Source organism: Epinephelus fuscoguttatus, linkage group LG3, assembly GCF_011397635.1.
Source record: "Epinephelus fuscoguttatus linkage group LG3, E.fuscoguttatus.final_Chr_v1".
Taxonomy (NCBI): Eukaryota; Metazoa; Chordata; class Actinopteri; order Perciformes; family Serranidae; genus Epinephelus; species Epinephelus fuscoguttatus.
The window spans coordinates 4,739,118-4,765,957 of NC_064754.1; the positions used below are offsets into that span (position 1 = coordinate 4,739,118).

Here is a 26,840-nt window from a genome sequence, read left to right on the forward strand (position 1 = left end):
GTCAGCTGTGGAGTGCCTCAAGGGAGCTGCTTGGGGCCATTATTATATACAATTTTCACAAATGATTTACCACTTATATTAAATAAGGCTACTATATCAATGTATGCAGATGATTCTACAATTTGGTTGTCAGAACCTAAATGTTCAGAGTTAAATACATCCCTACAGCAGAAATTGCAATCTGTGGTGGAATGGATAAGAAAAAATAAGTTGGTTCTTAATGTATCGAAAACAAACAGTATTATATTTGGCACATCACATACTTTACAACAACAGCCGGAATTGAATCTTATTATAAATAATGTGTCTGTAAAACAGGTACAAGAAACAAAATTACTTGGTGTTGTGTTAGATAATAAATTGTTGTGGACTAAACAGATTGATAAGATGGTATCCAAGATGGGAAGTGCTGTTTCTGTTGTGAAAAGGTGTGCAGGCTTCATGTCAATAAGGTTAACTAAACTAGTGTTACAATCTTTAGCTTTATCAGTTCTGGACTACTGTCCAGTAGTCTGGTCTAATACATCACAAGAAAATATTAAAAAGTTGCAAATTGTACAAAATAGAGCAGCAAGAATAGCTTTGCATTGTGGCTACAGAACAAACAGTATAGACATACCACAACTATTTGGGCTGGCTATCGGTTAAGAAAAGATTATTGTATTCACTGTTGGTTTTCTTTAGACATATTTTAATTACAAAAAAACCATCAGTCTTGTATAAAAATGTATATTTTAGTTCAGACAGACACAGATATGCAACCAGACATGCTACCAGAGGAAATTTTACACTACCTAAATCAAAAACAAACACAATTAAACGAATGGTTATGTACAGAGCTATGCAAGAATGGAACAAACTACCAGAAAACATTACACAAGAAAATAGTAAAATCATTTTTAAGAAGTTAGTCAAAAAACACCTGTGCGCAATAGAGATTTAATATAGGACAACTGGAAGTACAAGCATTACTTAAAAATTGCACCTTCTTGCAACAGAAATAGTTCTGGGGAGATGTAAACGGAAAGAAGGGTAACTGTCAAATTTATTTAATTCTAACTGTCAAATCTGGTTGATTCTGGGTTTGAGTTTCTATGGAGCTGGATGTAACATCAAGGCACTAAAGAAATTTGAGTTCTATTTGTGTGACCAATATACATGTAGACCTGTCTGACCTGGGGAGCTGTCTTGTATTGTCCGTGTATTGTTGTGTTGTGTGTATTTCTTTGTGTTTATGTTGTATTTGAATGTGGATTATATTGTATGTGATGCAAATTGCATTGATACATTGTAAAGATGTTGTATGGACCCCAGGAAGAATAGTTTTGGCATTGCCACAGCTAATGGGGATCCAAATAAATCAAATCAAATCAAATTATTGCTTGGGCACTGTTATTTACGTGACAACACCTGAACATAACACACACACACACACACATTGGCTGTTTGTTTCTACCTCTCTTCTCGCTGAAAGTCTCGGACCTCCAGCCGCCCGCCTCCGCCTTGATTAAACGCTGAAAATTAAATAAAAGACGGAGACAGGTTTTTCCTATTTTATCTTATTTTGTTTTATTTCTCCCTCTCCTCTCGCTAGAAGCGTCGGACCTCCCGCCTCCCGCTCCCGTCTCAAACATGGAGGTCTCCCTCTCCGCTGAGCAACCACGGCGAGTTAAATAGCCTGTAACCGTAACAACTGTGTGACACAAACTCAGTGCTTTGGTCATTAAATAATGTCGGGCTCGGTTTGGGTTCGGACAGAAATATGCAGCCTGTGCCACACTCTAACACACACACACACACACACACACACACACACACACACACACACACAAACACACGGAAAACTGGACATTATCTTCAATTTATAAAAACCCCCCGGACGCCCCAGACAGGACGTGAAAAGTGGATATGTCCAGGCAAAAGAGGACGTTTGGTCAGCCTATGCTATAATTATTTGCATTACTATTTGTTTTGTCTTCAGATAAATCTGATAATTGTTGCTCGGTCTCTTTACTCATTTATTTAGTAGAGTGTCCACACACCTTCACCTTTGTTTTGTCTAATAAAGCACCTCCTTTCCAACTTACAGTCCATGGCACGGCTCGGGAGCACAACAGACAACAACACAGCAGCACACTCACTGTCACACCAGCTTACATGGCATATGCCCATATATGGGCAGTCAGAATTAGAACTTGTTACAATACTCTGCATTACAATTGTATTTATTGTGCATACTGGTGGCCAGCACCGAGTCGCCGTGTTTTACTTAGTCTTGTAGTATGGATATTAGACAATTTTTTGGAAAAAACAAAAAGGCAGCAGGAGGAGAGCAAGTAGTAAATCCCTTATGGTGTTCAGTATATACACATACAACTGTCCGTTTCGTTGTTTCATTTCCAACTGACCACACACACACACCATCTAAATGTGAAGCAAATTTACTCTTCTGTGCTTTGGAGACTCTGGCCTCTAGTTTCCCAGTGCAGCGCAGGGTGGCGAACCCCGCGCAGAGCTAGTTTCGAGCAGCGCAACCCGAGGTGCGCTCAGTTTGGTAGTTTGGCAGACCGAGGTGCGCTGAGATGGGTGTGGCGGCGCAGCAGGGGGAGGTGTCAACAGATCCAGCTTGGCGCAGTGACAGTTTCGTGCCAAAAGGCTTCGTCGAAGGTGCGCTAAAAGCTCGCCATCTGAAACCAGGTCTACTGTCAGCACAGGTGTAAGCCGAAGTTTGGCTGACCGGCGGACAGTGCGCACACGTCGCCAAAACCTCACAAGCAGGTTTCCAGAATATCAGGCACATTAACGATGCAATAAATACCCTCAAAAAACACTATTCAATGCAACTATCTGCAATCAGCACATAAATGTATCTCTGTATCGACTGTCCCGTCACATCTGATGTCAGATCAAAGGGGATTTGCACCGTTTAGCACGTTTGGCATGCGTAATGGAAACCCAACCTGATTTGATTAACACAGCTTCAAACTAATGAGTTCACATCCCTCTCAGCCAACCACAAACAGCCACAGCATCAGACAGGGAGTATATATTCAGCATCTGTCATCTTAGAAAAGTCAAAAGAAAAGAAACAGAGTGAGACCACGAGACAGAAAGAGAGAGGGCGCGCGCACGCTGTCAACAAATTGTAAGTTATGTTCGGTGACTTAAGGGTTTACGTGCTTCATGTGATTGCCTATACAAATGTTAAAATCTCGTCTCGTCTCGTCTCGTCGTCTGCCGCTTATCCGGGACCGGGTCGCGGGGGCAGCAGCCTCAGCAAAGAAGCCCAGACAGTCCTCTCCCCAGCCACTTCTGTCAGCTCTTCCGCGGGAACCCTGAGGCGTTCCCAGGCCAGCCGGGTGATGTAATCCCTCCAGCGTGTTCTGGGGTGGCCCCGAGGTCTCCTCCCGGTTGGACATGCCCGAAACACCTCCCAAGGGAGGCGTCTGGAAGGCATCCTTACCAGATGTCCGAACCACCTCAACTGGCTCCTCTCGATGTGGAGGAGCAGTGGCTCTACTCCGAGTCCCTCCCGGATGTCTGAGCTCCTCACCCTATCTCTAAGGCTGAGCCCAGCCACCCTGCGGAGGAAACTCATTTCAGCCGCTTGCACTCGCGATCTCATTCTTTCGGTCACTACCCAGAGCTCATGACCATAGGTGAGGATTGGAACGTAGATCGACCGGTAAATCGAGAGCTTCGCTTTCTGGCTAAGCTCCCTCTTCACCACAACAGACCGGTTAAGCGCCTGCATCACTGCTGACGCCGCCCCAATCCATCTGTCAATCTCCCGCTCCATCCTACCCTCACTCGTGAACAAGATCCCGAGATACTTAAACTCCTCCACCTGAGGAAGGACCTCCCCCCCGACCTGGAGTGGGCAATCCACCCTTTTCCGGCTGAGGACCATGGCCTCAGACTTGGAGGTGCTGATTCTCATCCCAGCCAAATGTTAAAATGTTCTTGCTTAATGTGATCTACAAAGATGAAGTACATTATTGTGAGGAGGAGGAAGAGGATGCTGCTGATCTCTTCAGCCATGGCGAATTGAGTAAACTCCCATTAAGCCTTTGTACGGCACATTTAAGGGCGAGGAGAGGGGCTCATTTGATTGGTGTGATGTGAATCGGCTGTGTAAAACCCACTCCACGCCATCTCTCCTCCCTCTTTCAGACTTGTGCAAAAAAGAGGAGTAGCTGCACCAGCGCACACAGTGTGCCAAACTTGCAAAATCCGCCTGGCCCCACCCAGTTCGGTCTGCGAAACTAGAGGCCTCTATCTCTGCAACGGATTGGTCATTTGAGTGACTGACACCTCGTTTGATTCGTTAGAGCCAATAGAATGACGCTATACCCACCTACACAAGATTGACAGCACTGTAAGCCAGTCAGTAGTCCGCAGAATGCTTCCCCCCGGGTCCTAAAGTCCGTCATGTCCACCCTGATTCATTTGAACACAGCACAACATGTCCGTTTACCAGGATGTACTGTGTTTTACCGGTAGAATAAACTTTTCACGGCAAAACAACAACGGTAAGAGAAATTTTTACAACTATCGTTCGGTGAAACATTTTCTATTGTTGTTTCTTTGGCCTCTATCTCTGTGATGCTTTGGTGTAGCATGCTTTGGCGGATATGTGTAGAAATGGCACTCATTCATTTGAGATGAATGGCGTGTGTTTTGCATAACGTGCCGAAATATGGCGAGTGGGTTGGCACATCGGTGCTGTATGGAGTTTGATTTGTTGTTATTCATTTAATTGTTGTTTGAGCTGTGTTTGGGGCATGTACAAAGGGTTTATACAGCCCTGTAGCCCAGGTTCTACTGTTTAATTTGATGTGCAACATCACTATATTCTTGGTGATTAGTGCATTGTTTCACACTGTGTTTACAAAGTCATTCTCAAAGTCCTCCAATTGGGGGACTTTAGGGTTTTTAACCAACAATTTGGGCAACCCAATAATAGAAGATGAGTGCTCATTCTTTGTCAAAATTCTCTGTCAAAATACGTTAAAATCACATGTGTAACAGGGAATTACTCCAAAACTTTACAAATGCTTTTCATTTATTTGCAAATTAATTTAATGTATTCGAAGATATTTTTTTTTATTTGTGGAATGTGTTTGTGTATTTGCAGATCCGTTTTATACTTAAAAAATATTTTTGTGAGTTTCCAAATCTTTTATTGTATTTGTGGAAGTGTTTTCTATTTACAGATGACACATTTACACACAGATTGTCGATCTGTTCACGCACATAATTATGAAACAAATTTATCTCCATACACTTCAGTAACAGTAATAAACTTCATAGTACCAACGTAGTAATCTAGAAGAGTTTCACATCCGCATTCTGCATTTCTCTGTACTTTCACACCCCTGACCACAAACAGGAACCAAACCAAGTAAACAGATAATTTCATCACAAAGCATGCCCATCTAATAATTATTACTCTGTTTCTTTGTCTCTTTCTCAGAAGAGATTTAAGTTTCAAAGTATTCCTGCTCCCTCACTGCCCCTTCAGACACTATGATGCCCTCCTTCTACTGCACCAGGGGCGTTGCTAGGAGTTCAAAACATCCGGGGCTTTAGCCACTGACTTGGTACTGACTTCTGGTCTATTTACAATGTATAAAATGCTGCACCCTGCTTTCATCCCCCCAGCCCGCAACATTAATGTTCACAGTTGCCATGGCAACAGATGCCATTTCAGTAGCTAACGTTAGCTTAGCGCAATCTCCATATTAACAATGAACAATAAAACTACAATACGACATTTCTAAACAAAACGAGCTACCAACACCAACAGCTGTTCTATCAAAGGCCTTAACCAGTGTGTTGCCACTTGTCATATCTTACAACAGTTAACGTAACCTCACTGACACGATGTAACCTAACTAAACACAGTGTGGTCAGCACAGACATTACAACTACATTAGTAAGAGTACACTAATAATAAGATGTGAAGTGCTTTGTGACTTTAATCCTACTGGAAAGAATAAATGAAAAATATAAAGGATGAGTTGGCTGATGACTGCCAACTGAAGAAGCAGCCAAGCCATGGCTTTAGAGAACTGAACGTTGCCCACCAGCATCATGGTGCCTTTCATACTCAGACAAAAATGTATACAAAAGTGTGTGCCAGTTAAAGGGGCAAAAAGCGAAATTGTTTCACCGCTAGGTTTGCTGTTGTACACTGCCTGTAGACCAAAACAAAGTGTACCATGAGCCACTCCTCCCTCTACCTCTGCTCTCCACCCCGAGTCGGCTAGAGCCCGCCAGGCTGCCCACCTGGCTCACAGGCTGCTCAAGCTCTGGACATTAACCCATCCCAGTGGTTCCTTTGCAGCCTCCACTTCACCCAGCTTCACTCAGCTGCCCGATAAACCCGCTGCTTCTTCCCACTTTAACCTGAAGCAATGTCTTAGCCTAGCGGGCAGCCCATGAGCCAGCTGCCCGCTAGGCCCCCCACCCCCTCTCAGAGCCTTGGAGGGCCAAGGCCTCTGAGAGGGGGTGGGGGTTCACATGAACGTATCTGAATGCGCAGCCGGACCGGCTTGTAAACAATGGGCTGGAGATCAACACAGAGAGAGGGTGTGTGAGGTCATGCTATACTCCAGATGAAATTACACCTCTAGTTCTTCACATAGCAATTTTTTAATTCCTTCAATCTAGAAATGATGAATTTCGCTTATTGCTCCTTTAAATATACATAGAACAAATAAACACACACTAATACTCACTGTATGACATTAACATAAAACAATGAATGCACGTTACTCTATTGCTGATTATTTAAAAAAAAAAAAACAGCTCATAGAAAGACTGCGAGTGATACAAGTGTATTTTCGTTCAGACTGGCGGAAAGTTTGTTTCAAAACTCCGTGTGTGTAAGAAGCAAATCCACACGTGTAGAACTGAGATCCACAAATGTTTTTTTGATTCACAAATAAAAACTGAGTTCACAAATACCTGTTCGAAAGTTGTAAATATTAGGAAGATATTCACAAATGCTTTTCATTTATTTGCAAATTAATTTAATACATTAAATTAATTAATGTTAATTAATGTAATGTATTCACAGATATTTTTTTTTATTTGTGGAATGTGTTTGTGTATTTGCAGATCCATTTTATACTTGCAAAATATTTTTGTGAGATTACAAATCTTTTTTTGTATTTGTGGAAGGTGTTTTATATTTACAGATTACACATTTACACACAGATTGTCGATCTGTTCACACACATAATTATGAAACAAATCTATCTCCATAACACACACAGCTGTAAAATAACTAATGGAGAAGTACAGACTAACCAACTGAACACATTTTTTTCCTTTTGATTATCTTAAAGTTCCAGTGTGCACATAAAATGACTTGAAAAAATAATATTGACCACTAAAAAATGATTCCTTTTAAATTTCCGGTTTTAAAGCAAGCAAATGTCTGGTGTGACAGGGTTTTAAAGGTAAATATCACATTGTATCACATCATCATCAAACCTATGGGTGATCTGGTGACTAATTACCAGTAATTACTCAGTAAATTTTGCTTTAACTTAACTTCTCCTGCAGTCCTGCAACTAAAATGAGTGTGCTACATGCATTAAATTATAAATATAGATGTAGGCCTACAGTACCTTGTACAGAGAGGAGGAGGAAAAGAAACCCACTCGTTGCCGCTGTTAAACTCATAGCTGCTCCGCTCATTTCTCCATAAGCATGTTAGAATGTAGATACTGAGCAGTATTACTTACTCAGACGAGCTCCGCTTAAAACAGAGAAGGATGTGATCTTGAAAGAAAAGACATATCCTCTGTGGACACAGTTGAATGGGGCAGCTGATAAAAACTGCCACGGCTTCCTTCCTCTTTACATAATTAACATGCATGAGCAGCTGAATGTGTGTGAATCCCCAAGATGAAGTAAAGAAATGACTTGTTTTGCATGAACTTCCTTATATACTGTAGATAATGAAAAATAGACTGTCTTGCCTGCTTTTATTTCCCACTTTTCAGATCCTTCCAACCCTCCCTGCTGCGCAGTAACCCCTGCTGCTTCTATCCCCCATCACCTGACCTTCCCCACATACCTGCACACCTGTTCCCACACCTTTTTGGATGAGTTTGCCTGCTCATCTCTGCCTGTCTGCTTTTTGACCTCTGCCTGGCCCTGTGAGTTAACGTGAACGTTTACTCTGATGTTGTGTTGCAGGGTCCATCCTAACAAAACACATATCTTGACAGAACTGCCTGTTCAGTTACGGTAGCAAAGCTGTGACTGGACTCTCAACAGGTCACCACGACCTGCAAGAGGAGAGTCACATGACTGGCAGAGGTGTCACTATAAGCTAGTTTCTGGGTATTTTTAGGCTTCGTGGAATCTGACAGCAGCTTTGGTATCACTTGTCCCCTTGTAATTTGAATATTGACCACTTTGCATAAACATGATGACAGCTGGAATGATGTAGTTACTGAATATTTTATTCAAAAAAATGTCTGGGGCCGTATTCACAAAGCTTCCTGGTACAAAGAGTTGCTCCTTGTGATGAAATTCTAGGAAAATTCTTAGAATTGTGATGCTATAAGTTAAGACTTGGTCCTTGTAAAGATAAAAGTTGTTCACAGAGCATCTTAGCCCATAGTGTTTGGAGAAACACAGAGAGGTCGGAGAAATATTCTTCAAACACTGGTGTAATGAAATGCCACAGATTAGATTGTGCAGGGATAATATTTGTGGTTGATCTCATTAGGGATCAGATTTAATATTTAGATTTAACATTTATATTTATATTTATATTTATATTTAGCATTTAGATTTAAATTTAGGTTTAATATTTAGATTTAACATTTAGATTTAGATTTAACATTTAGATTTTGATTTTAATATTTAGATTTGGATTTAGGTTTAATAGTTAGATTTAACATTTAGATTTAGATTTAACATTTAGATTTAAATTTAGGTTTAATATTTAGATTTAACATTTAGATTTTGATTTAGGTTTAATATTTAGATTTAACATTTAGATTTTGATTTTAATATTTAGATTTGGATTTAGGTTTAATAGTTAGATTTAACATTTAGATTTAGATTTAACATTTAGATTTAACATTTAGATTTTGATTTAGGTTTAATATTTAGATTTAACATTTAGATTTTGATTTAGGTTTAATAGTTAGATTTAACATTTAGATTTAGATTTAACATTTAGATTTGGATTTAGATTTAATATTTAGATTTAAATTTAGGTTTAATATTTAGATTTAACATTTAGATTTCAATTTTAATATTTAGATTTAATATTTAGATTTAACATTTAACATTTAGGTGCCACATTTAATATTTAGATTTAACTATTTAATATATTTCTAAGTTAACAAATATTGCTGTAAATGTGGTAAAAGGTGACGTTAAAAAAAATCACTTTTAAACTTTAAACATTGTTTGAAGCTAAATGTGGCAAAATGTTGATTTTCAGCGTGAGACACTTTACAAATGGCACCCCATAAATAGAAACCTGTGCAACCAACATAATGATAATATTAAAGTTGAAATCAAAAACTTCCTGCACACTATCGCCCTCTGCAGCAGTGTGGGGGAACTGACACAATGTTCAGACAACCATACAAGTGAGAAAAGTGAGTGTTAAAACTGGCATCGTGTTACTGAGCTGGGCTTATATATTTAATAGGTTAAAATATACTTTACTACTTTATACAAAATATACTGTACATGCTGTGAAATATTTTGCTTCCATGTCTGTTTTGACTTAATTTGCTCTCTCTGCCACAACAGGTGTGATGTGATCAGCATTTCTTGAAACCAATTTCTTACATCAAACTTTAAAATAACATATTGCATACCAAGTTAAATTCAAACACGTTATGTACCTGCACAGGTACACATAAGGCTTCCACGCTCCTAAAATAATCTGCAACATGCTGCTGCTGACAGCCTGTGCTGCTGACTCCCGCCTGCTGCTGCTACATAAAAGCTGACAATATATATGAGCTGAAGGTAAATGTGTCCACTTCAGTGTCGTCACACCAGGTCTTCCTGCTCCTCTGTGTCTTGTGTCTGTTCTGCATCGACCGTGTTCAGGGCTGAGATGGTGGCATAATCAGAGTCAGACTTTAACTGATGGAAAGAGACAACAAGACGAGACTCATAAATGGGATTTGGATACAGTTCGATTTTATATTGAAATGTACTCATACTACAGTCTACAGTCTACAGTAAATGTAGTTGGAAATATGTAAAAGTAAATATTCATCATTTCTGCTTGTTAATTAATCAAGTTATATGATGATACAGCAAATTATAACCCTTTGGTACAGTAGGTTCTGTCACTGTGTCCGAATCTCTGTCTCACCTCTAGAGTCTCTTTGGGTTCATTTGGCTCACTGGTGGAGCTCAGAGTTTTCTTCTTCCTGAATCTAATCCAAATAAAAACACATAAATAAAAAGGTGATTAAAAACTATAAATATTCAAAGTAAAAGATGATGATGATTATTTTTTTGTGGTTTCACCTCATCCACAGAGAAAAAAGAAGCAGTAGAATCGGCATCACAACCACCAGAGTCAACCTGATGATATTCATGATTATTGTTGATTTGTCTACAAATGGAGATTGACACTTATGAGATATACAGCACTGTACCTTACTGCTGTTGTTTCTCACAGCCTAAGCTTATCAGATGTTTGCATCCACTGTCTTTGCTGATTTGCAGATGTTGTACTTACACTGGACATCTATCTGCACAGTTGTAGAGTTAATCATTCCATACATATTCTCAGACTTGCAGAGGTAGATCCCGCTGTTCTCTGAGCTGATAGATGGGAAAACATAAATGTTTGGTCCTTGAAGCAGTGTTTGGTTCTTCTTGTACCAGGTGTAGATAGCTGCTGGGTTAGCATCACTGCTACAGGTCAGAGTCACTGAGCTGCCCTCCACTATCTCAGCAGAGGGACTCACTGACACAGAGGAAAGCTTTGGAGCATCTGGAGGAGAAAGGAGAGACAACTTAAAAATCTTTTTTTTTCCAGGCATAGACAGCCATGATCCTGGAAGAGAAATGCAATTATTTTTGTACTTATGTTATCAACTGACTTTAGAACCCCTGATTTGTGAGCCAAGCCATTGTCACCCCTACAAAGCTAGCTAGCAGGCTACATTAACCAGTAACATCTCTGTCACACATTGCCTCAGTGAATACACTTCCCTCTGACATGCATCACAAAAACTTTAAGTGATTCAAACTCTTCTCATATTGTGCACGAAACATTATTTCTCCAGCCTGTGAAGCAAAGTGCAGCTGGGACCTCAAATTTTGGCAAGTGTATTGCTATTTTTGCAGCTCAGAGGCGCTGCGTGTAATTAATGTGTGGTTGTCACAGCATAGGTGACATTAAATCCAACAGCAGTGTCAAACTTGGCCAGTGAGGTGATTGACCCCCTGTGGTTTTCTACACAAATATTTTAAGCTTTACATCAACTAATGGGGATCCTAATCAATACATATATAAATATTGCAACAATGCTGGGTTCAAGCCAGTAAAGATTGAATGCTGAGAAGGATTCAGAGTGTTGACAGTTTTTTTTAAATTCAAGCAACTGTCCAAATTTATTACAGGGACATTCTTTAATTACTATATGTATGTTGTGTATTGTTTTCATGTGCATATTCTTTGGAGGAGAGCCTTATTCACTTCATTTAATGAACATTCATGTTGGGAGCTAGCTGTATCTCCATTTTGCCACAAGGGGGCAGCGCCTCCCCAGTGAGACAGGCTTGGTAGAGCTTTTTTTTTTACGGGGTCAATAACTTACAAGGAGTTACAAGTTTGATATATATATATTTTTAAACTTTTTTTTTTTGGTGCGTCATAAATTGAAAGAAAGAATTGCCTGAAATCGTTAAAAGCAATAAAGCATGGTTTTCTACACATGACATTTACATTTATGAATATGGAATTTGGCCATTATATTTATAAGATTAATCATCAGTATGTTGTGTGAGGCCTTTTTTTTAGAAATAAAATCACACATTTTAAGCCAAAATAAATGCACAACAGTTTCGGTGCATTCAAAGCAGAAACTACAATTCACATTAATGTCTCTTCTAAATCTTTTTTTTAACATTAGCAAAAAAAACATTAGCATTAGTCATTAGCAGGTTAGAATTCATGAATTAGTTTTAAAACAAATTTCTTTTAACTTTATTGGTGATTAATTATCAACTGGGATAGAAGCCAGACTTTCTTTTAGTCCACATCATCCACAGATTGTCTCCCACTCGTCTTCAGTGACACAAGCAAGAGAAAGAGACACATCATTTAAAAAGGCATTTAGTTATGATGTGTAGGCAAGTATCACTGTGTATACTCTTTTTGTTAGGATTGTTACTTTGTTCATATTGAGGGTCATAAGAGAGTGTAGTCAGCATGCTGCCACTGTGGTAGCGGGAGCTAGCTGAACTTGCTATGCATGCTGTGTGCACTGAACTTGATGTTAGCATGTCTGATTTAAAGGCTCATTGTTGGAGATGCATTGTACTGGATTTTTTTTGCTGATATCCGATATATAACAACTTATTTGGCTGATAACCAATACCGATATTCTCTACCTAATTTTAGTGATCATCAGGTCTCTTCTGTAGTGGAATTAATGTCAAATTATGGATGCATACTCTTATCGTGATGGCCCACCAGCATATGGAGACATGAAGCTAGCCTACTTCTTAAAGGGATAGTTCAGGTTTTTGGACATGAAGTTGTGTGAAACGCTGACCATCTGTAGCTCTGATGTGACGGTGTCACTACTGTTAACAAGCCTCCTGCTCTGAGAAATGGCCCGTAGCTTACCGGAGAAAAAGTAGTTCTTAAGATATAAAGGGGACACGTAACCAAAAGGTTTTAAGCTACAAAAAAGTATGCATGTGTTTTGTTAGACTATTTCAATAATTTTAAAACATCCCCGCATTACGTCAGACCTTGCTATCAATTGGGACTATTTTCTGGCCAGTATCACTCCGCCGTGCAGGCTCACAAGACAGCACGGCAACAGAAATCAATTAGACAGTTCATCACCACGCCGTGCAGGTGCGCAGGATAGCAATGGCTAACGAAAACTTCATCGGCTGTTTCCAACAAAGAACCAGTAGGCTATTATTAGTGAGGAAGAAGATGTACTAGCCCTATATATACCTACTACTACAGCGCGAACACCAGCTCAGGCTCACGACACACCCTCGTCAGCTGCTGTAGGTAAACAGAGGAATACCAACCATACTGGCCAGAAAATAGTCCCAATTGATAGCAAGGTCTGACGTAATGCGGGGATGTTTTAAAATTATTGAAATAGTCTAACAAAACACATGCATACTTTTTTGTAGCTTAAAACCTTTTGGTTACGTGTCCCCTTTATATCTTAAGGACTACTTTTTCTCCGGTAAGCTACGGGCCATTTCTCAGAGCAGGAGGCTTGTTAACAGTAGTGACACCGTCACATCAGAGCTACAGATGGTCAGCGTTTCACACAACTTCATGTCCAAAAACCCGAACTATCCCTTTAACCACTGAGATGTTTAAACCCAGATTGACCTGGCTGACACGCCTGACTTGAGTTTGATTATGCCCTGTTGTGTCCGTATTGAATCCACAGGTTGTTCTTGGTTGCAGCAAGAACAATTTATTTCCTCCAAGAAAGACCAAAACACTCGGCACAAACGGCGTGACAAACAATTAAAGCTGTCGCGGTCAAACACCTGACATCAACAGTGACCCTCCTACCTTTACACCTGTGTATGAGAACATCACAGTGACACCTTGTGTTCAAAACAGTGAACTACCAATTAGATCTTGGATTATTTAACAAGCATATTTGGCTCCTACATGATAGCTCACTTTAAAGGCAATATCGGCCAATACTGTTATCCTGCTGATATTTTCGTGCATCCCTACTCTTGGCTGTATTTTCTTATGCTATCTGTGCATATAGAAAGCTGTTTCATTAAGAATATGTTTTTAAAGTACCATCTCGTGTTTCTTTAATGTTTTTGTAAGTCTGGTAGATTGATAAACCCTCTTGCTAACTGTTATCTCGTTATGGAATTTCCCATTATATTCTGTTAGCATTATGCTAAGCATGAAGTAGGACTCTACCCCCTCTTGCCCCAACTCTGCCTGCTGATTCTGTCTTCCTCCTAGTAATTCTGTATTCAGCCTCTTGTCTATGTGGCAGCACTCTGCCACGTGCAACTTGTGCACAGTTTCAGGAAAAGGGGTCCAAAGACGTTTTATAAATCCACGGTCTGCCTCGTTAATATTTTTTGTACTTACACTGGACATCTATAAATCGACCTGAAGACTTTATCCGTCCATGTTGATTCTCAGACTTGCAGTAGTAGAACCCTCTGTCCTCAGAGCTGATGGAGGTGAAATGATGAATACCCTCTTGTCCATGATGCAGTGTTTGGTCCTCCTTGTACCAGGTGTACTTAGCTGCTGGGTTAGCATCACTGCTACAGGTCAGAGTCACTGACCAGCCTTCCATTATCTCAGCAGAGGGACTCACTGACACAGAGGGAAGCTTTGGAGCATCTGGAGGAGAAATTAAGATGGATAACTGAAAGATTAGAATATGTTATCATAGACAGTTGACTATTTAAATGATTCATTTGGGGCCGGGCAGCCTAAGCTGCCAGGACCCTATTGTTTTGCTGCATGTTCTTCTTCTTCCGGGGAAATCCTACTTCCCATGCGCGAAAAATCACCAAACTTTGCACAAAGGTCCAGTCCCATGCCAGATTGCCTCAGCTGCAAAAATAGGCCAATAGTCCTGATGGTGGCACTACAGCAAGCCTCTAAAGTTCAAAACTTTGAAAATTCACAACAAATCAACCATAAGTGCTACAGAGTGCAAGTGCAACTTTCACTAAACTGTAGCCCCAATACTGAAGAAACTTTTGTACATTTAAACCTATTAAAAATTATGAAGTTCATCACTCTGTTTTTTTTCAAAAACTGTAAAACTTCTTAAACCTATCTCCTCCCACAATTTTTGCTCAATCGACACCAAACTCGCTACAGAGCATCTTCAGACTGTCCTACACAAAGTGTCCTCACAGATTATTGATTTATCGAAAATTGAGCCTACAGTGCATCAAAATGTTTGACTGTAAACGGTACTGTAAACATATACTTGCAAATTCTTGCTAAATTCATTTGCAATGTTCATTAAAAAAATGACTATGTCCAGATGCAATTTGTGTATTCAGATTTTTGTCTTAATAACTGAATTTTTGACAGCCGTTTGAAATCTGCCTTTACACACGAACAGCTGCTGTCTTGCACACAGGTCTTAGTCAATTTGTGAAGGTAATGTGATGTTTCTGTTTGCCAGTTAGCTCAGTGAGATAGAGGATTGTTCTTGGTGTTGAAGACTGTGAGTTCAAGCCTCAGCTTATGCAGCGTTTCCATATGAGAAATCTACCCAAATTTTTCATAAAGGTCCAGTCCCATGCCAGATGTCCTCAACTGGAAACACAAGCCAATAGTCCTGATGGTGGCGCTACAGCAGCCTCTAAATTTCAAAACTTTGAAAATTCATAACAAATCAACCATATGTGCTACAGCTTTGAAACTTTCTCTTTGAAATGTGCTTTTCCATGGCATGGATGGCTACTGTCTGGCACTCTGCTTGGCTTAGTCAATCTGTGAAGCCACACATGAACTGTCACTTGCCAGTTAGCTCAGTGAGATAGAAGACGGACCTCAGTCTCAGAAGTTGTGAGTTCAAGCCTCAGCTAAGGCTGAACGGACATTCTAATGTGAAAGTCCTATGTTCAGGCATCATGTTATGTGGATTAGAGACTACCAAGGTTAAAATAATTATGATCCAGGCAGTTTCACGGAGAGACAAATACTCTTTGTCAACACTTTTCCCTGTTATCCCTTGTTTCCTCTCCCTGTTTATTTGGCTTAGCTATCAGTCAATATGCAGAGTCTATCCAATAGCTACTTTTGTCACCATGGATAATGTTTAGCTTTAAGCTAGATCAGGCCAGTTTGTTCATAATTGCTAGCAGTTAATGTTATTCTTACTTTCTTGTTCTTGAGTTTTTTCTTTCCTTTGTATATTATGAGTCTGATCACTTCAGCCATTCATCCACAATTTGAAGGGCATGCCATACTTATATGATGTAACTTCTATGTTGTGATATGCTTTGTTTTAGTGTGTGTGTTGCTCAGAATTGCCTAATTTTGCCTAAAATTGCCCAGCCCTGACCATTGCTGCACAGCAGCTATAATTTTCTTTGTTTTAGACTATATCTATAATTTGTCACAGCGGCTGTACAGAGGTCTGATCCTGGAGCTGTTCCAGGTTAGATCCATTAACAAGCCTTTCGTCAATTGTCATTTTCAAAAACTTATTTAACTTATTCAAAAAATATTCTATTCTCTGTATATGCTGGTTATATTCTGTTTGCTGAGTCAGTTCTGACAGGCCTCTCAATTAAGTTATAGCTGTTGCAAGTAGTTTATCTATTGCCTCTGCTGGCAGATCACTTCCTCATTTCCTTCCTTGTTTTGTAAATACTTCTGCTGAGTCTACAGATCAGTGTGTATAAAAGTATTCAACGTGCTCCCATCACAACTCGCTTAGTCAGTGGATCTAAACGTCAAAACGACACACAAGGCAACCTGTTAGGACTGTCTGTTTAGGACATTCTTCAGATGCCGTGTCAAGTTATGCTCTTTACATGGCTTGTGTCTTTTCAGAAATCACTCTGGAAGTGTATAGTTTCTGCTCGTCACATGCATACTGTCTTTTCAAAATAAATACGTGGGTGAAACACTTTTTTTGTTTTTGGTTTATTTCCTTTTCTTTATGCAACAAAAGCACATTGATACCTTTCCAAAGGACATCATGGTTTGGCTTAAAATAAATTATTACTAATGTAATGCTACATCATGTGACATACAACATGTGGCATACGTCACTAACTAAGCATGCTACACATAAGAGCACACTGCCTTGTCATTAAAACAGACAGTGGGCTACCGGGTGAAAGTTAACTTGCCCGCTCTTCACTCTACAGTAGTTGTTAGCGGTGTTATAATCTGCTGCCAGCCAATGTGTTTTATATCCCCGCGAAGGAAACCTCTGTGCATCTGTGTCTGACGTCAAATCTGTCATAATTTAATCTTCCGAATATCCCTAAACTAACCATGGCAATCTCTGCCCCTTTAATATACACGTCACGACTGGGTCTAATCACCAAAGAACTTTCCGCCCCTTATCGTTACTCTGCATGTAATACATTATTTTTCACTCTCAATGAAATCTCTTCTGACTGAAGTATTCCTGAATGCATCTGTTTTTTATTGGTAGTAACTCAGCTTTTTGTGTCTATAAATAATACTTTTGCGCCTACTTTAAGATTTAAAAGAATTCAGTGAGGCTATGTCTGAAGTTGTAATTGTAATGTAAGTTCAGTGTAGTGACACAGAGGAGTAAACTTACATACTGAAGGAGAGGGGAAATTCTCATTTCCTTTTACAGCGCAGTAATAGGTGTCTGCAGGATTAATGACGGCCAAGTAATAAGTAATTCCTGTACCAATTTTCTGCTTATTTTTATACCAGACGTAAAAAGTATCTTCAGGACAACTGCTTTGACACCTCTGCTCCACAAAGGCAACATGTGAGCTCACCTGCACCTGGAGACCTGGATTTGTGAAGAAGGAATAGCAATGTTATTGTACACAAAACTGTCAACATATACACATGTAAATATAAACACAACTTTGGAAATATTTGCTATGTGATTGGAAATGTTACCTGCGACAGACAAAGTGACTCCAGGTGAACCAGTGTAACCAATGGCTTGGTTTGTTATGAACCTGAACTTGTACACAGCTGAGTTGCTCTCTCTCAGGTCTGTGATTCTCAGAGTGCAAATGTTGTTCTCACAGTGATCCTGCACACGACCTGCACACTGTGGGTCTTTTCTCAGATCCACAGGTTCATTCCCGTTCATGTTAGTAAACCAGAATGTTTCCTCAACTGTAGTATCACTGCCCATTATTCTGGATGGGTATGTGTAGCTGCAGTGTATTTCCACTGTTGATCCTTTTACAGCACAGATCTTAGTAGAGGTGTAAGTCACTCCCCAGTCATCCTGACCCTGTATCACTGTAACACAGAGCACATCAGGAACACAATCAGACTCAGAATAACATCAGGAAACAGACTTTCATTTGTAGTGATCATGCTTCAGTCTGTGATGCTACATTTCCCCAAAACTTCTTCTGCTATCATGCCATCCCAGTTTAATTTAGTGCGAGACAAATGGAACCTTGCTTTTAGTACCAACTTGTCTTTGGGGCAGTGAAATTAAAAAGCTCAGAATGTTTAATGTAACAGGGTCGATTATACGAAGTCAAATGCACCTAATAAGTATTGTTTCAGTTGTTATTACCTGACACGCTTAGACCTCTTTAGTCAATATGTGGAACGTTTGATTCCAGTTTCTGTTTCCCTACGTCCACCTTTGGGGGTACCCCACCTTGCCCCTCCCCTTTTGCTGTCATGCTCCATGGGAGAGGTAGGCCACATTGCTCTCTTAGTAATTTCCATGTTTTAACACTGTGAGGATATGTTTATAAGTTTATTTTATGCTAACATAATCTTGTGTGTCTTGATTTGTGAAGGTGCTTGAGTTTATATGGTTCAGCTTGACGGAAGAGTTTTTTCCCCCTCTTGTTATCAGGTATGTTTTTTGTGTTTTATCTACTTCATTGATGTAACATGGCCGCCCTTTTGCTGTTGTGCTCCGTGGGAGAGGGGCTTGAGTTTACGTGGTTGTACTTGACGGAGGATTTTGTTTTCACCCCTTGTTGTCAGGAATAAAAGGAGATCACCTCTTAAGATATCAACGGTCTGGGCCTCTTTATGTCTACACAACGCAGACAACACTAGAGTCCACCGGTTACACTGATGCAGTTTCATCTCTATTCTATAAACATAATGCGCAAACATTTCTTATCACCGTCAAGCAGATGACACTCAGCTGTATATTCAAAATATAAGTTTAATAATAAACACTTAAATTACAGCATCCCTGGCTAAACAATAGTCAAACTATTCAATTGATTGACAAAAGATTGTATACTCCCATCACCGGTGTAATTTAGTGCATATTTTGGATGGTATTTCATGTACATTTTATACCACAAATATACAGCACAGGCCAAAAGTTTGGACACACCTTCTCATTCAATGCGTTTTCTTTATTTTCATGACTATTTACATTGTAGATTCTCACTGAAGGCATCAAAACTATGAATGAACACATGTGGAGTTATGTACTTAACAAAAAAGGTGAAATAACTGAAAACATGTTTTATATTCTAGTTTCTTCAAAATAGCCACCCTTTGCTCTGATTACTGCTTTGCACACTCTTGGCATTCTCTCCATGAGCTTCAAGAGGTAGTCACCTGAAATGGTTTCCACTTCACAGGTGTGCCTTATCAGGGTTAATTAGTGGAATTTCTTGCTTTATCAATGGGGTTGGGACCATCAGTTGTGTTGTGCAGAAGTCAGGTTAATACACAGCCGACAGCCCTATTGGACAACTGTTAAAATTCATATTATGGCAAGAACCAATCAGCTAACTAAAGAAAAACGAGTGGCCATCATTACTTTAAGAAATGAAGGTCAGTCAGTCCGGAAAATTGCGAAAACTTTAAATGTGTCCCCAAGTGGAGTCGCAAAAACCATCAGGCGCTACAACGAAACTGGCACACATGAGGACCGACCCAGGAAAGGAAGACCAAGAGTCACCTCTGCTTCTGAGGATAAGTTCATCCGAGTCACCAGCCTCAGAAATGGCAAGTTAACAGCAGCTCAGATCAGAGACCAGATGAATGCCACACAGAGTTCTAGCAGCAGACCCATCTCTAGAACAACTGTTAAGAGGAGACTGCGCGAATCAGGCCTTCATGGTCAAATAGCTGCTAGGAAACCACTGCTAAGGAGAGGCAACAAGCAGAAGAGATTTGTTTGGGCCAAGAAACACAAGGAATGGACATTAGACCAGTGGAAATCTGTGCTTTGGTCTGATGAGTCCAAATTTGAGATCTTTGGTTCCAACCGCCGTGTCTTTGTGAGACGCAGAAAAGGTGAACGGATGGATTCCACATGCCTGGTTCCCACTGTGAAGCATGGAGGAGGAGGTGTGATGGTGTGGGGGTGTTTTGCTGGTGACACTGTTGGGGATTTATTCAAAATTGAAGGCACACTGAACCAGCATGGCTACCACAGCATCCTGCAGCGACATGCCATCCCATCCGGTTTGCGTTTAGTTGGACGATCATTTATTTTTCAACAGGACGATGACCCCAAACACACCTCCAGGCTGTGTAAGGGCTATTTGACCAAGAAGGAGAGTGATGGAGTGCTGCGGCAGATGACCTGGCCTCCACAGTCACCGGACCTGAACCCAATGGAGATGGTTTGGGGTGAGCTGGACCGCAGAGTGAAGGCAAAGGGGCCAACAAGTGCTAAACACCTCTGGGAACTCCTTCAAGACTGTTGGAAAACCATTTCAGGTGACTACCTCTTGAAGCTCATGGAGAGAATGCCAAGAGTGTGCAAAGCAGTAATCAGAGCAAAGGGTGGCTATTTTGAAGAAAGTAGAATATAAAACATGTTTTCAGTTATTTCACCTTTTTTTGTTAAGTACATAACTCCACATGTGTTCATTCATAGTTTTGATGCCTTCAGTGAGAATCTACAATCTAAATAGTCATGAAAATAAAGAAAACGCATTGAATGAGAAGGTGTGTCCAAACTTTTGGCCTGTACTGTATTTTATCTAGCAAAAGTAAAATGTGGCACATTACACTTCAGTCACACACTGCTGTCAAACTAATTTTCCATAGAACTTGATGCCAGAAAGTAGACAAACAGACAAAAATAATCAACACTTATATTAGAGTGTCCCTGGCCAAACAGTAGTCAAACTATTCAATTGATTCACAAAAGACTGTATATTCCCATCGCTCCTAATGACCCCATAGCCTCACTCCACTGCATAATTGACCCTAACTCCTGCCCCACCTTGGTTACAGCTCAAAAGTTCCCTTTCCCCTTAGCCAGGTGCTGCAATGTTGATTAGATACTTTCTCGGCGTAAGGTAATAGAGCTTCACACAGTGGTGTAGTGGTAGTTGATGAGGTGGGTGTACTGCTAGGCACATAGGTAGGTTACCGATGAGGAAGTGGGCATACTGTCCTATATATTACAATGGCTTTTTAGCTGATAGGTAGGTATACTGTCAGTGGGTATACCCATATACCTGAGTATACCCTCCACTACAACACTGGCTTCACAAAGCCGACCGCAAACACTACAGGGTGCAATGCATGGATATATTCATGATGTCAGTCTGTATGAAAGAGGCAACACGACACACATTGATGCCTCTGGTCTCAACGACTGAGGGTGTAAGAACATGACGTAGTACATGTATAAAGCCTATTTGTTTTACCACATTATTATTTTACAGTTACCTTATTGTTTGTAATCTTGCTTCAGTTGTTTAGAGGATTTTTCTTTGATAATGTATGTATCATTTCTTCCATCCATACAAACACAGCTTTACTGTCTTTGACATGCACAGTACTTCAGTTTATCAGGTATGTTCAGAGATGCTGGTGGTGTGAACAACACACACAGCTCTCTGTTGGTCATCTTCAGTTAAAGATAAATGAGTGTCTTGTGTTTAAGGGGTTGCACCACATTAGATAACGTCACATCTTTGTATACACTAAATGTATTTCTGAAGTGTGCTAACTGCCTCACAATATGAACATAGATGTACAGTACCTTGTACAGAGAGAGGGAAGATGACAAATCCACTCGCTGCTGCTGTTAAACTCATAACTGCTCCTCACGTCTCTGTTAAATCACATCACACCACAAATATGAGAAATACTGTGTGTCAGTCAGTTATAATACACATTTAAAAGGAGGATGCGGTCGGTGAAGACAGTGTGTGTCTTCTCTGGCTGGTGCAGTTGTATTAAATAGACATCAAGCTATTTCAAACTGACCTGGCTTCCTTCCTCTTTACATCATTAATGTACATGAACAGACGAATGACGGTAAAGCCCAAGCTGAAATGAAGAAATGACTGTGACTGCTGTTTTGGTGACAAAATATTTCAGTATGTTGAGATATTTCAGTCTGGACCAAAGAGGTGGTTCGCCTGCTCGGTTGCCATTGCCAATCTAAAGCCACTAACAGGGACACATCACAAACTGAACACTAAATGTTACATTGTTCTGAAGGCGAGGCAGCATCACAGCAAAGGTTCACCTCTTGATTATAATCTTTGTTTAAACTAAAAGGTCTCAACAAGACCACCAAACAATAACTTGGGTGTTTGCATGAAGTAAAATGTGTGGAGGTTTGGACTGTTTTCACACAACACAAAGGTAATTGATGGTGCATATTTTGGATGGTACGACATGTACATTTTGTACCGCAGATATATTTTATGTACCAAAAGTCACATGTGGCACATTACACTTCAGTCACACACGGCTGTCAACTTATTTTCCAAAGAACTTGATGCAGGAAAGTAGACAAACAGAGAGGGATTCAAAATATAAGTTGAATAATAAACATTACAGTGTCCCCGGCTTAACAATAGTCAAACTTTTCAATTGGTTCACAAAAGATTTATTGTTGTACAAAATATATAACAGATAAGGAAGAAAAACTAAATGTACATTACATTTCTTTAACATAGTGGAGGCTAAAAAACAGAACAATTTGTATGAAGCTGAAATACAAAACTTTATGCACACCGCTGCCCTCTGCAGCAGTGAGAGAGAACTGACATGACATTTAATCTCAAACAATTTTTGAAGCTGGCTGTTTGTTTCTAGCCTGGTAAGACCATCCTGATGACGTGAGCTCAACATTCTCTTTTGCTCTCTGTATCAGTCTGGACTCGCTGCCGCTCCAAACACTTTCCAGAAATTAAAACCCAATCAGGGCCGTTCTGTATTGTCCCCGTCATCTGACGGTTAATGCCCTCTTCGTTTGCGAGGACAAGGAGGGCGCACAATTCCTTGTCTCCCCAGTTGCTCATCTTTACAGTGTCTGTCAGGTTTGTGTTTCCGTCTTGCTACTAGCTGCTCGCTAATTCCTGCTATCAGCTGTTTCCTGTTTATCCACTGCCAGTGGGTTGCACGTGCGGCGTCATCAACAGCTCCTCCCACAAGTCATCAACAGCCCCTCCCGTGGCGGAAGGCCGCCTCGTTCTTTTTAAACTGAAGGGGTTCCGCCAATGTCTACCCTACAAGGCGGAAAATTGGGCACCTCAGATCAATTCGCCAATCCGGCTCTGTGTGTCTAAACGCTCGCAGCTTGCTGGCATAATGGCCCAACATTGGCGGAAAATCTGGCAGTGTAAAAGAGTCCATTGAGCTGACGTCATCAGGACAGTCTTACCAGGCTAATTTGTTTCAGTCAGTTGCTGCAACACTTAAAGAAATGTGCCATCGGAGTGTGATACTACTGAGATTCTGTTTGATTTAAATAATTGAAAACCAGTGACTTAAACCAAGTGAATATGCTCATTGGCTTTAGTCACATTTGAGTCATTTTTATCCTTCGTAATTTTAGTCAAGCTTTAGTCGACGAAAACTCAAAACGGTTTTAGTCGGCAAAAAATCCTGACATTTTCAACTTTTAGTAATTATGTCTTCTTTATGTTTTTTTTTTTATCTTTAAACTAATCCAGTGAGGCTGGTTTATGTATTAGAAATTAGAGTCAATGTGACAGGTTGTATAAAAATTTAATCTAAACAAATTTTTGTGCTGACTATTCACTGGAGTTTGTCAGCCAGTCGCTCATGTGGTATTTAAAGATAATTACAAGCACGGCCGTTCTCGGGTTTCAATGTCCGACAGTCAAGCATGAACGTTGTTGTCACGTTTCCTCTCATCAACGAAAATGAAACATAGATTTTGAGTTTTTATGATCAAAATCCATTTTTAGCTCGTCATGCTCTTGTTTTTGTCATGGAAAAAGGTTGTTGATGGAAACTCTTTGTCATAGTTTTCATCAACGAAATTAACACTGTTGAAAACACACACTGTGCATGATGTGAATTGTGATGCTTCACATGAGTTCCTCCTGCTCCTCTGTGTCTTCAGTCTTCGCTGCAGTGCTGGACTTCAAGGTTGAGACTTGCTGGTACTCAGGACCGGAGTCTAGCTGATGAGGAGAGATGACAAGATAACGACCGAGTAGAGGGCCTCATTCATAAAACCAGCTGAGCTTACCAAATGATTTTTATCTTAAAATGGATTTAACGTGTTATAAACTATTTTTGTTTTCATGATTATATTCTCTCTAGCTAACCTTCGTACTGTGCGCAGGGTCATTTGGTGCATTGGTGGAGTCCGGAGTTGTCCTCTTCCTGGATTAAATCAAGCATAAGAAACAATTTATTTATCAAATATCTTAAAGAGATTCTGGTGACAGTGAGTAAAAATCAAAGATGAAACAGAAAGATGTGAACTGTGCAACTGTGGAAGCATCGGTCAGACACTCTGATGTAGAGTTAAATATTTTAACAGGATAACGTTGTAAATACTCAATGATAGAATGTCCTGAAACATTTAAAGATGAACGTGGAACGTAGCAGACTTCTTTTTAAAAAAAAAAAATATCTCCACAAAGACAAACTGTTAAAAGCTGAATTTGTTTACCTCATCCGTTGACACAGAAGAATAACAGCTATCAGGATCAGAGCCACCAGAGTCACAATTATGACAATTATTATTATTATTATTGTTGTAGATTCTCCTAGAAATGGGAATAGACATAAGATAAGCCTTACGTTATAAAGCAGCTAGAAGCAGTTAGCAGCTAACTCAGAGAAGAAGAACAGCAGTTGAAAATGTCTGCAAATTGGGACAACAATGAGGTCTGGGAGCTCCTTATCCTCTGAGGAGAGGGCGAGATCGGCTACCATGTAAGGGACAGTAAATAATCTTTATTGTCATGTTAATACAATTGTTATTGTTTGTAAAGCACTGCCGATGTGTATGTTATTGATCACACCAGAGGCTGACATTATCCTGTTTCACATTAGGCCTTTTTTGCTAACGGGATGCCAGCGTTGTGTCAAACACTGTTTTACTGTTGATATGTGTTTCCCCCTAATTAACCAAACCCTTAGTTGTAACCCTAACCACTGAAGGGGCGCTATGCATTCAAAGGCGGCGTAAAGAAGGGACTTTGTAATCAGGAACAGCTTCTGCTGGGGTACGGCAACACCACTTGGACAAACCATAGCACCATAATTCTAGAACCGGTAGTTGTAGTCTAATAATGACAACTTTTTAAGTGTATTTATGTTTCTGATTACATTTGCTTATAATCATTTCAAACAGCAGTGCGTGGTTGCCTGACGTAGCATTGCAATGTTCCACGGCGGGGAACACGGTGGTGCAGTGGTTAGTTAGCATCGTCACCTCACAGCAAGATGGTTCCTGGTTCAAACCCGGGGTGAAGGACTTGAACCCCTGCGCAGAGTCTGTATGCTCTGCCCATGTCAGTGTGGTTAAGTACTCCGGCTTCCTCAAACAGTCCAAATACATGCAGGCTAGGTTAATAATTAATCTATTAAACAATTCTTGGTGACTCTAAATTGGCCACAGGTGCAAATGTGAGCATGAATAGTTGTCTGTCTCTATGTGTCAGCCCCCCAGCAACCCCCAACAGGATAAGCAGTTATGGAAAATGAATGAATATTATTAATCAATATATTGGGGGATGGGTTCTCTCTAGGATATGACAACAGTGCTGGCAAACAGCCTCCCACACTGGCAGAAACATTTAACGACTATACTATAATATTTCTTTACACATAAAGTGAAGAACTAAAACATTAGCATGAGGATGAGCTGGCGTGGGGGATGTGTGTATGTGTGTGTGTGTGTATTACTTCTTATTACCTGCTGCAAGGGTCAGACAAATGGTAGCATTTTGATGTCCTAGTTTGTTCTGGGCTTCACAGTAATAATTCCCACTGTGTTCAGCTGTGAAGTCAGTGATGGTGAAGATCTGTCCTGATGCTTTTGGTGAGTCTTCATCCTCCTTGTACCAGGTGTATGTAGCTGCTGGGTTAGCATCACTGCTACAGGTCAGATTCACTGAGCTGCCCTCTGCTACATTAGTAGAAGGACTCACTGACACAGAGGGAAGCTTTGGAGCATCTGGAGGAGAACATGCATAGAGACACAACTCATTAACATTTGCATGCATGATATGCAACAATGTTTGCGTTGTGAATAGTACAGAGCTCAGGGCCATGAACCTTTATGGTTTTTGTCAGATGTCAGTGGCAGTGTCATAACCGAGTTACTGTACTGATAAAAAAAATGGCTGATGAGGTTTTACCACAAAACCTTTTTATACAGCAAGTTTGGAAACACTTCTAAAAAGCATTAATGTTATTCTCACACCTACAGCAGTTCAGCCATGCATGAATAAATAGAGTACAGAATAAAGTCAAGTTTGACCTGCCATACAGTAGTTTAATTTGTTAAAAAAGAATTTAAGAATTTAATTTCTATCATAAATATATTACGATACCATTTTGGACTCCTGAGTCCAAGATGAATTTCCATACGAGGGCAATGAGGTATTACGCATCGTCTTGTATCATATCCTATCGTATCGTATTGTTTCTATAGTAACCTCTCATTCCTTTCTAACTTCTCAATGTAGCATGCAAATAAAAGCTC

At 40.1% G+C, this 26,840-nt stretch overlaps 2 protein-coding genes across 4 annotated transcripts in view; both read right to left on the reverse strand.

Moving 5' to 3' along the window:
* Positions 1 to 26,840, reverse strand: part of LOC125885208 (hemicentin-1-like) — a 114,013-nt gene that overhangs the window by 79,241 nt on the left and 7,932 nt on the right. For 2 of the 3 annotated variants that reach the window (XM_049570760.1, XM_049570751.1), the window contains exon 10: positions 14,342 to 14,602. The exons of the other annotated variant lie outside the window; for it this stretch is intronic. In XM_049570760.1, the coding sequence (XP_049426717.1) occupies positions 14,342 to 14,602 (261 nt within the window). The remainder of the gene's footprint in view (positions 1 to 14,341; positions 14,603 to 26,840) is intronic. 3 annotated transcript variants of the gene reach the window in all.
* On the reverse strand, positions 17,325 to 21,992 carry LOC125885372 (uncharacterized). The gene is made up of 3 exons (XM_049570865.1): positions 21,897 to 21,992; positions 17,846 to 18,199; positions 17,325 to 17,732 (listed from the first exon to the last, which is right to left on the reverse strand). The coding sequence occupies exons 1-3, from the start codon at positions 21,949 to 21,951 to the stop codon at positions 17,467 to 17,469; spliced, it is 675 nt and encodes a 224-aa protein (XP_049426822.1). The 5' UTR covers positions 21,952 to 21,992; the 3' UTR covers positions 17,325 to 17,466.

What these genes read in the sequence shown, in the direction of transcription:
- LOC125885372 (XM_049570865.1), bottom strand. Translation starts at nt 21,951, where the DNA reads ATGAGTTTAACAGCAGCAGCGAGTGGATTTGTCATCTTCCCTCTCTCT. An exon ending in CTTCCCTCTCTCTGTACAAG is followed by an intron (nt 18,200 to 21,896) that starts GTACTGTACATC and finishes TCTGTGTTACAG; the next exon opens with TGATACAGGGTCAGGATGAC. An exon ending in AGTCACTTTGTCTGTCGCAG is followed by an intron (nt 17,733 to 17,845) that starts GTAACATTTCCA and finishes TCACAAATCCAG; the next exon opens with GTCTCCAGGTGCAGGTGAGC.